Below are 11,186 nucleotides of genomic sequence, written 5' to 3'. Positions count from 1 at the left end.
TAAAAATAAAAATTTATCCTGCTTTATATGAGTGTGTATATATACACCCATAATATATGTCAATATATGTCTCTCAGTTATTCATCCTACAAAAAGCAAATAAGGTATGGGAAAGCCAAAAAATAAATACTATTCAAGTTATTTCTATTAGGTTTTTAAACAGGTTTTTTTTTTTCAATTTACAGTTTATAACTGGTATATATCACGTTCCAGAAACTGAAAGCCAAAAAATTAATGAAGCCACATGATCCAGTTTAGAAATAACTGCAATTTTTATTCCCACTACCCATATAATGCCAGAAATAGATCCAATACTCTCAGAATGATGCAAGAAACAATCTAGCAAAGCAATCTTTCAAATATTTTTTTAGAAAAAGAAGTAGACGGGCTATTTCAGTTTCAATGAGTTCCTGTGTTCCTGGGTTGTTTATTACATGTACAGTATAAATAGGCAAGAATATCAGATGTTTGCTAAGAATTTAGAGAGAATGAAAAGTAACAAACCTAAAATAAGCCCCAAACACATGATCTAATGCAGATAACATAAATCAATGATTATATATTTTATAACTAAATATTCAAAAGAGAAAGCAAAACTGTAAAGTTTTGGTTTATGTTTCTTTTAAGAAATTACTAAAAAGGAATAACTATTTGGTGTTAGGCTCTGTTGGCGATGTTAACACATTCAAATGTTCACCAAGTTAGCCATCTCTAGTGATATATGGATGTCTTGAGAAATACAAATTCGCTCTCACTTATTGATTCATTTTCTGCTACCATAAAAGGCAGAACTGATTTATAAATGAGAGTTAAATCCAAACTAAGGTATAGTAGAGAATTTGCAAATAGTTCTCCTTTGCAGTTAACTTGAAGTATACAAATTTTTTAAGTAACATATAACCATATGTATATCTAGATGCTCTGGAATTAACAAATGCATCAACAATTGCTCACTTCTCTCCTGGAGGCAACATGTTAGTATTTAATAGACAGACTGTATGAGTTCATATTGCCATTTTTCTCTGTAGCCCGAGTTCTAGGGAGTCTTTCTTCGAGCTGTTTCAAAACCACATCTGAGACACAGGGAACATGACAGCAGCAGGTGAAGCTCAAAATCATAGGTGTGATTCACATGCTACAATGGGGATAACCCTGGAGAACACTGTGCTCAGTGAAATAAGCCAGGCGGAAAAAGACAAATTCTATATAATCCCACTGATCTGAAGTATCAGAGCAGTCAAAATCATAAGGACACTAGAGTGGTTTCTAGGGGCTGAGGAGAGGGGAAATGGAAAGATGTGGTTCAATGGGTATAGATTTTTGGTTCTGGAAGATGCACAGGTTCTGGAGGCTGTTGCACAACAATGTGAATACACTTAACACTAGTGAACTATTGATAATTGTACACTTAAAACTGGTTGAGATTTAAGTTTTATGTTCATGTTTCTACCACAGTTGAAAATTACCACCATGCATCCTTATATAGGAAATGTGTAGAGCATATAATGAGGATTTAATAAACATTCTATTAAAAAGTAACTTCTGTGATATTATCACCGCTATTTCTCCAAACATAAACAACAAAAGCTTAAAAAAACTATTCTGATCCTACTGTTAACTGGGCAGGTTAAATAAGAGCTGAGTGAATATTAGACGTTAATTTCAGGCCTTTCACATCTGAGACATTTCCACTGACAGGCACTCAACAGAGGCCACTCATCGATTCCACAGTAACTATGGTTCCAAGGAAGGTGATCAATGAAACTATATTCAGAAATAATTTTTAGCAACTAGCTTAGCAGTTCCTATTCAGATTTTATAAACACTTATATTATTTAAGATTTAACTTAGTACTTCATTATTACCTCATCTGATTCAAAGTCGACCCCTTTGGTGATCTGGCTCTGGGACATGGGTTTGCTTGATGATGAAGTGCTTGAACCTCTGAGGCAAAATAGGAGAAAAACAGAGAAGATGAACCAAAAATTCATCACGGGAGCCTTTCTTGCCAAATTTTTCATTTTAGTAGCAGCGATAAATAAAAACAGCTAGTACATTCTCTTCGAGCTGCATTAGAGGCAGTAAAAGCTCAGAGATGTGTGAGGAAAAGCACTCTGAGGTCAAGGTGTGAATTCCAGTTCTGCCCCTTCTGTTACATGGCTTCTAGCAAGGTATTCAGCCTCTGTGCCACAATCTCCTCAGATATGAAACGAGGATAATAATACTTTTTTAAGAGATTAAATGTGTTAGCCATAAAAAGGAATGAAACTGGGTCATTTGTAAAGATGTAGATGGACCTAGAGAACTGTCATACAGGATGAATTAAGTCAGAGAGAGAAAAACAATTATCTTGCATTAATGCACACATGTGGAATCTAGAAAAATGGGAGAGATGAACCTATTTGCAAACCAGGAATGGAGACTGATGCACAGAACAAACATACAAACACCAAGGGGGGAAGGGGAGGAGTGGGAGGAACTGAGAGATTGCATTTACGTGTATGTACTCTTTATGTTGTTGTTGCTGGTTAGTCACCAAGTTGTGTTTGACTCTTTGTGACCCTATGGAATGAAGCCTGCCAGGCTCCTCTGTCCATGGGATTTTCCAGGCAAGAATACTGGAGTGGGTTACCATTTCCTTCTACAGGGGATCTTCCCAACCCAGAGATCAAACCTGCGTCTCCTCCATTGGCAGGTGGATTCTTTCCCATTGAGCCACCAGGGAAGCCCATATACTATTGACACTCTCTGTAAAATAGATAACTAATGAGAACATACTATGTAGCACAGGGAACTCTACTTACTGCACTGCAGTGACCTGAATGGGAAGAAAACCCCAAAGTGAGGGAATATATGTATGTATATGTATGGCTGATTCATTTTGCTCTACAGTAGAACCTAGCACCGGACAAGGCTATGGCACCCCACTCCAGTACTCTTGCCTGGAAACTCCCATGGATGGAGGAGCCTGGTAGGCCGCAGTCCATGGGGTCACTAAGAGTCGGACACGACTGAGCGACTTCACTTTCACTTTCATGCATTGGAAAAGGAAATGGCAACCCACTCCAGTGTTCTTGCATGGAGAATCCCAGGGACAGGGGAGCCTAGTGGGCTGCCGTTTATGAGGTCACACAGAGTCGGACACGACTGAAGTGACTTAGCAGCAGAACCTAGCACAGCATTGTAATTATACTCCAATAAAAAATAATTTCAAAAATAAAAATCAATAGCCACTTAAAAAAGATTAAATGTGTTAATATACCTAAACACTTTGATCAGTGCCTGACATGTATGAAGCATTTCACAGATGTTTGCTTGTATTATCATAGTTCTTAGCATATATTAACACATATCTACTACTATCCTCTACTCCTCAAAATTATGGCAACATTGAAATATTTTAATTCAACTATCAGCTATGTTTCCATAAAAGGATAAAAGGATCTTGGAAAAGCCTCACTGCTTTCTAGGGTTGCTTCAGTTAATATTATTCATGTTCTGTCCAAATTGAATAGCAAATATTTATTTAGTACTTGATCCTTGCCAAGTACTAAATGATAGGCCCTGGGAAATATCGGTAACCAAGTTAATCAGGAATCTGCTTTTATGAAGCTTAACTTGTAGTAATGGAATTCATATTCCTGTCTTTTTACTAACAAAAATTTTAAGTTATCTTAGAACAGGGGCCAGCAATCTTGGTTAGCAAGCCAAATCCAGCCTACCTGTTGCCCACAGATGTGAGCTAAGAATGGTCTTCACCTTTTGAAATGGGTACATTTAAATCATTAAGTACCTACATAATATCCCCAATATTGTCTCCTGGCCCACAAAGCCTAAAATATTTACTACCTAACCCTTTAAGAAAAAGGTGGCTGGCTCCTGTCACAAATGAAAGCAGCGTTTGTGAACTCCTAGCCAACGATTTATTACCACACTTTGGAATGTTATTACAGCAAAAGAACTGAAGGTCTTGTCTGGACAAACTGTTTGAAACAAGAGGTCTTATGTCAGAAGGAAACAGAAAAACCCACAGGTTCTCAGGCACAAAGGTAAAGGAGGATATGACGAGCAAACTCGAAGAGCAACACAGCTTCAGAGACAGCAGATCAAGGAACTTATCAACCGATCCAACTGGGACTCTCCTACCTCTCTGTATTTGACCTAAGCTGGAACTGGTCATTGACTGGTTTCCATCTGTGACAGGAAGACAGAGCATCAAGAGCATAAAGCCGAAGCCCACCACGGCAGGCAAGGCATTGTGGATACGGGGGCTGGGGAAAGTGGAAAGTTAAGAAAGAAGCACGCACTGAGACCTGACTCTGCCTGCTGCTGTCTCCCCAGACAAATAACCAATAGTGCCCAGACATCTACACCAGACGCTGACTCATGTGATCACAGCAGGGGCCCCTAATTCTATACCAGAGGACCCCACAGACTGACAGATCCAGTCTATAAGAGGTCCCCTATCCTTATAAATCAGTGCTGGAAGCAAAAAATGGCTATATTGCTTTGACTGCTAGGCCAAATAAATAAATGGCTTTTGTCCTTAATGACCAAAAAAAAAAAGGTTTAATTTGATGAGCTTTAAGGCAGAGAGGGTGTATTAAATTGTGTGCAGGAGCTCTAAGTCTTCTTCATTTTTGCACAGATATAATTTGGAGCCACAGGTCAGAATTCCTGTCTAGAGATGTTCGCCCAATTATGTCAGTTGTAGCACTGTCACAAGCATAAGATAACATGTTAAATTGGCCTTGGCACATAAAAGGTGCCCCCGAAATGTCAGTTCCCCTCACTGTGAGGTTTAACAGGATCCCTTCCATCTCTCCTCTTCCCCCTGGCCTGATGGGACCGGGTCTTCTCTTGCTCGTGGCTTTAAGATGAGGGTGGGTACCACCAGCTCTATCAAATCTGGAAGGGTCCTCTTATTCCCAGTACAACAAGGTAGAGTTAGTCACTCAGTTGTGTCCAATTCTTTGTGACCCCATGGACTGTAGCCTGCCAAGCTCCTTTGTCCATGGACTTCTCTGGGCAAGAATACTGGAGTGGGTTCCCATTTCCTTCTCCAAGTGATCTTCCAGACATAGGATTCGAACCCAGGTCCCCCACATTGCAGGCAGATTCTTTACTGTCTGAACCACCATGGAAGCCCACAGCAAGGTAGAGTTTGCTGCAATTTTTCCAAAGAAAAGTGGGTGGACCACCATTGCCTATCCAGCAGAAGGGAGTTTTACAGCTGAAAGTTCTTTCCTTTTTCAAGTTAACCACCAGAATATTAGTGCTTTCACTGCCTACCATTCTTCATATTATTCTCATTCGATTTCCCTAGCCTGTTCCTCTTTATAGAGGTGTTACTTTGTGCCAAGTACTGACAGAGTTAACTTAGGCAGGTTGATAGGGAGTCCAAGGCCCCTTTAAGGAGGTGAACATTCTTTCTTTTTCACATTCTTTTGCCTTAGCCACGTAGGCCTTGTAAGCCCTATCTCTTGCTCAAGGACATGTATTTTTTAAGCTCAAGATGTATGCTGTGGGAAAAGAGGTCTGACAAAACTTTCACAGCTTTGACGCATTCTTTTTATCTATTCTCAACAGCCAGTTGAAAAGTATATAATGCTTTTATATAAATATATTTAATGCTTAAATATATTTAATGCTCTGCTTAAACTAGCGAGGCAGATACTTTTCTACCCCCTTCCTGTGCCTTTTGCTAGAACACTTTTCTATCACTTTCACTTTAATAAAATCTCTGCTACACAAAGCTCTGAGTGACTGAGACTGTGTCTTTGGTCCCAGAGTTAAATCTTCTCCTTTGGAGACCACAAATCCGGCACCGTTCACCATAAGCTATCAGTGCTGTACTTAGCACTTCACTAACATTAACTTACTTCTAAGCCTCATAATAACCCTTGGAGATGAATATTCTTGTCTTCATTTTACAAATGAGGACACTGAGGCACAGAAGAAACTTGTACAAGGCCCATACTCAGTAAGTAGGAGAGCTTAATGCTTCCAATTATGACTAAAATAAATATACCAACCATGTTATTACTAAATAATTTCTACCAAACAACCTAAATCGTGTTACCCAGTTGCTGTCATTAGGAACACAAATCTGCCAAGGCTGATTTCAGATTTCTTGCCAAAATGTTAGTTTCTAAATCGTCTCGTCATTTAAATGACTCTTATTCATGCATAGAGGTCTGAGAGTTTAATCTATTATGTTAAGAAGCAATAGCAGAGGATGAACCTAGAGATTATCATAACAAGCAAAGTAAGTCTGAATGAGGAAGACAAATACCATATGATATCACTTATATGTGGAATTAAAAATACAACACAAATGAACTTATTTACAAAATAAAAATAGAGTTACAGACACAGAGAACAGACTTGTGCTAGTCAAGGGGGAGAAGGGTGCAAATGGGATAGACTGGGAATCTGGAATTAACAGATGCAAACTATTATATATAGAATGGACAAACAACATGGTCTTACTGTATAGCACAGGCAACAATATTCAATATCCTGGGATAAACCATAATGGGAAAGAATGTGAAAAAGAATGTATATATATGTATAACTACTCTGCTGTACAGCAGAAAATAACACAACTCTATAAATCAACTAATACTTCAATAAAATTAAATAAAAGAAGCAATGGCAGAGGTGAGTCCTGGAGCAGAATGCCTGGTCCGTGACTGGCTGGTGACCTGAGGTAAGTTATTTAAACTACCAGGCTTCACTTTCTTCAAAGACAAAAGGGAGGAAAACAGAGTTATAAATACATTTACCTCCTGGAGTGACTGTCAGCAGCAAACAATCTAATTCATATGCAAAGGCTTAGAATGGTGCCTGACATACAGGAAGTGCTAAAAGCTAAAACTGAATATAAACAAAATACAAAGCTATTTTCTGTTAATTGAAGAGAACACAGTACTCTAACAAGAAAATCACTGGTTAATAAAGGCAAAAGGAAATGAATGACAAGTTATTCAAACTGTCACTGAAAATACTTGTAATAATGATGCACTGACTCTATGAACTAGCCCCTGGTCTATTTTTCACTTCTGTATATACATGACTGCTTCCCAGGTGGCTCAGTGGTGAAGAATCTGCCTGCAATGCAGGAGATGATGGTTTGATCCCTGGGTCGGGAAGATCCCCTGGAGGAGGGCATGGCAACCCCACTCCAGTATTCTTGTCTGGAGAGTTCCATGGACAGAGCTTAGTCCATGGGGTTACAAAGAGTCAGACATGACTTAGTGACTAAACAGCAACAACAAATACATGACTAGTTGAAAATGAATCTGTTAGATTTCCATGACTTAGAAAAATGTATAAGGAGAATTCTGGATAATTTTTAATTTTTTCAGATGTTTCTTCTTGTAGGAAGTGACTACACCTACCTTTGATCAGTTTTGAAAGTAGTCAGAAAAACGTCTTCTTCGGTATCTGACTCATCCACCTCAATCACCTAAGAGGGAGAAACAGCAAATAGTCTTTGTGGGGATGGAAAATTTGAATAAAAATGCATTAAAGAGTCTAAGAATACATTTTTTATAAAAATTTACAAAGAAGGAGGCAGAAACCATGTTAACAGCACCCTGTACCATGGCAGCCTGGGTACGTACAGGAACATGTACCTAGACTGGTGAATGACTCACATAGGGTCACATGCAGATAGTGCCCTGTGATTGATTCTCTTGGGTTTGAAATGAAAGACCGTCGTTGTTTCATCTCTAATTAAAAATGAGGTATATAAGACTGTGTGGCTTCGAAGTACTGAATATCTGTTTTTCTGTTACATTTATCCCTGTTAAATACCACTTGTTGCCTTTAAGCCTCACTAAAGATATTTATGATTCTTGATTCTATAATCCAAAATACCACCTATTCTATATTTCTGTTATCTTGACACTTAATACACACATTTGCTGTGTCTTCATCTAACTGATAAAGTCAAAGACAAAACAGTGAAAAAAACAGCACTTGAGATCCACTCCCTCAACAGGTTAACATTGAACTATTAGTCAAAAACCATTAAATGAAGCTATCAGCTATGAATCCAGACAATATTTTTGTCCATGAAACTGTCATTAGATTGTCTTATGTACCTTGAAGTAATCTAACACCTTCAGCATTCCTCTAAACCACCACTGCTGCTGCTGCTAAGTTGATTCAGTCGTGTCCGACTCTGTGCGACCCCATAGACGGCAGCCCACCAGGCTCCCGTCCCTAGGATTCTCCAGGCAAGAATACTGGAGTGGGTTGCCATTTCCTTCTCCAATGCATGAAAGTGAAAAGTGCAAGTGAAGTCACTCAGTCGTGTCTGACTCCTAGCTACGCCATTGGACTGCAGCCTACCAGGCTCCTCCGTCCATGGGATTTTTCAGGCAACAGTACTGGAGTGGGGTGCCATTGCCTTCTCCACTATGTAAGCTCAATTAAAAAAATGAAAGAAAAAGTTAGTTTGCCATGACTTAACTCTTTTTGAACTCATATTCTTACATTATAAAAGAAAAATCTAGAAGGGAAGCTTCCTTGTGGACATGATGAAAGTTCTGTTTGTTTTCATATATGAAGCAATAGAGGGCAACAGCTGACGGAATAATGAAATGGAGGTCAGGATAAAAGGACCAGAAGAGGTGGAAAAAAAAAAAAAAAGATGAAATTAAGAGAAATAAAAGAGCAATAGTAGGAGCAGGACAGAGAAGCTTTCTGGAAGAGGAGGTCAGCCACATCACAAGCTCGCAGAGACCAGGAAGGGATGAATTTAACATTGCTAGGGTGGTATGATACAGAGCAGTGATTCTCAGATAGGTGTGATTTTTAACCCCTACTCCCATTGCAGAAACGTCTGGCATGTCTGGAGGCATTTTTGATTATTATATCTCAGGGTGGGGGGGGGTGGGGGGTGGGGGGGGCGGACCCACAGCCACTCAGAGGCAGAAGCCAGGAATGATGCTTGAAAAGTGAGACACATGGGTTTTGAAAACAAGGGAAGAGGAGACTCAAGCCAATTTTGGACTCTCCTTGGAATCCAAAGGAACAGCAGAAGTTTCATGTTAAATCTAGAGTCACACAGAGGTCCATTAACTCAGACCTTGTAATCTGTCTTGAGTCTAGTTTCAGCCATTAAGACACAGCCAGAGTATGTAAGTAACAAAAGGACACCAACAAGAAACAAGACCACTCTGTGCACTGAATGCCCATCTTCTGTAACAGTTTTCCACGCACGGACCCTTCTGGTTCAACATTATTATTCTTAAAACTATTACTGGGGACACATATTTATGGATGTAAATTAAGGTGATTCACTCTTTTTTTAAGAGAGAAAACAAAATAAAAACTCCTAGAAGCCCTCAGCCTTTATAATCAGTAAAGTTCTCAACAGTTTTAACATTTTACATTTTTTTCTTTTATTTACTCTGTAAAGCAAAGAATTGACAATCATAATGTACAAAATATAAAGTAGCCCACAATTATAAAACTTTTGTTCCTTACCTCGGTATAATTTTTAGTAGCAACATTTCGGGAGGGCTGCTGTCTTGTAGATTTAAAGGCTACAATGAAAAAGATGATACATCCATTATGTTTTTCTTAAAATAGTTTAGAAAAATCTGCATGCTTCTTTAGCTGATTATTTCCTAAGTTTTATCTGTAAAAGCTCATGATGACTAATTATAAAACCACTTACATTTCTTAAAATCTGAAGGGACATGGAATTATATGTGTAATTGTCAGTCTCAAATGATTTTTCTGATTTACTCAAATAAAGTAATAAGCAGTGTTCATAAAGACATCTATAGTAAAAAGTATTTTACAGCAAAATACATGGATAAAATCTGATCACCAAATAGACTGAATTCCAAATAAGTGAAAGTAACCTCCTCAGGTCTTCTCTTATAGTTGGCAAGCTCTTTCCTCGTGGCTCTACTGTGTTAGGAGCCACTTGTTCCAGTAAGAGCTTCCTTACTCTCCTCTACTGTGTTAAAAATATTCAGTATCTAAGTAATTGTCCAGAGGGAATTCTAGAAAAACTACGTTGTTTCACAATAACTTTCCTAGAAATCCTTACATTTTCACCTTTGTAAACCTGGTTAGAATCATGAAGTTTATTCTTCCCAAGACTATGATATTATGATTTTACAGTAAGAAACATAATTTGGTCTTCATCCACATTTCTGGCAGAGAGCCCCTAGCCAGTCAGTGTTAGTCACTCAGTTGTGTCTGACTCTTTGCAACCTCATGGACTGTAGCCTGCCAGGTTCCTCTGTCCATGGAATTCTCCAGGCAAGAATACTGGAGTGGGTTGCCATTCCCTTCTCCAGGGGATTTTCCCAACCCAGGAATCGAACCCAGGTCTCCTGCATTGCAGGTGGATTCTTTACTATCTGAGCAACCAAGAAGCCCAGGGAGCCCCTAAAATGCTGATTTCCTGAAATGATGAGAGCCATCAAGGTGCTTTTTACTATGTTAACAAGGCAACTTTGGGACCACAACTGAGGGAGGCTGGGTACCAGGGAACCAACTAGGAAGAGAAGGTTGGAACTTTCAGTCCCCAACCTGATTTCTGGGGAGGGTAGAGAAGCTGGAGGTTGAATCAATCACCAACAGCCAATAATCTCATCAATCATGCCTATGTAATGGGGCCTAGATAAAAACCCAAAAGGAGAGGGTTCAGAGAGCTTCCAGGGAATGAATCAGGATATTTCCACATGCCACCATGCCTAGACCCCAAACTTGATACAGACAGAAGCTCCTTTGTTCTGGCTCTTGCCCTAAGTATCTCTTCAACTGGCTATTGATTCATATCTTTAATATCTTTGGTAATAAGCCAGTAATCCAGTAAGTAAACTAGTTTCCTGTGTTCTGTGAGTCACTCTAGCAAGTAAATTGAATCAAGGAAGGAGTCATGGGAACCTCTGATTTATGGCCAAGTGGTCAGAAGTATGGGAATAACCATATTCCAGCATGTGACTGGCATCTGAAGAGAAGGAGGCGGTCTTGTGGAGCTGGGTCTCTCCCCTGTGGAATCTGATGCTGTCTCTGGGTAGTCAGTGTCAGAACTGAGTTGACTTGTAGGACACCCAGCAGGTGTCTGAGAACTGCATGGTGGTATGGGGAACCACCCCCCAACCCCACACACACTGGAATTAAGAGCAGAATATTAAAAACCTAGAATAAAA

At 39.3% G+C, this 11,186-nt stretch overlaps 1 protein-coding gene across 2 annotated transcripts in view; it reads right to left on the bottom strand.

Annotated features, from left to right (window-relative positions):
* The window catches only part of MRE11 (MRE11 homolog, double strand break repair nuclease), a 77,636-nt gene that overhangs the window by 7,717 nt on the left and 58,733 nt on the right, over nucleotides 1–11,186 (bottom strand). For both annotated transcript variants that reach the window (XM_005906922.3, XM_070384360.1), the window contains exons 17-19: nucleotides 9,502–9,560; nucleotides 7,404–7,471; nucleotides 1,866–1,944 (exon numbers count right to left, since the gene is read on the bottom strand). In XM_005906922.3, coding sequence (XP_005906984.1) covers nucleotides 1,866–1,944; nucleotides 7,404–7,471; nucleotides 9,502–9,560 — 206 coding nt within the window. The remainder of the gene's footprint in view (nucleotides 1–1,865; nucleotides 1,945–7,403; nucleotides 7,472–9,501; nucleotides 9,561–11,186) is intronic.

The sequence above is a fragment of the Bos mutus genome, chromosome 15 (assembly GCF_027580195.1).
Source record: "Bos mutus isolate GX-2022 chromosome 15, NWIPB_WYAK_1.1, whole genome shotgun sequence".
In the NCBI taxonomy this organism is placed as follows: domain Eukaryota; kingdom Metazoa; phylum Chordata; class Mammalia; order Artiodactyla; family Bovidae; genus Bos; species Bos mutus.
This window is presented reverse-complemented; position numbering and strand designations above follow the sequence as displayed.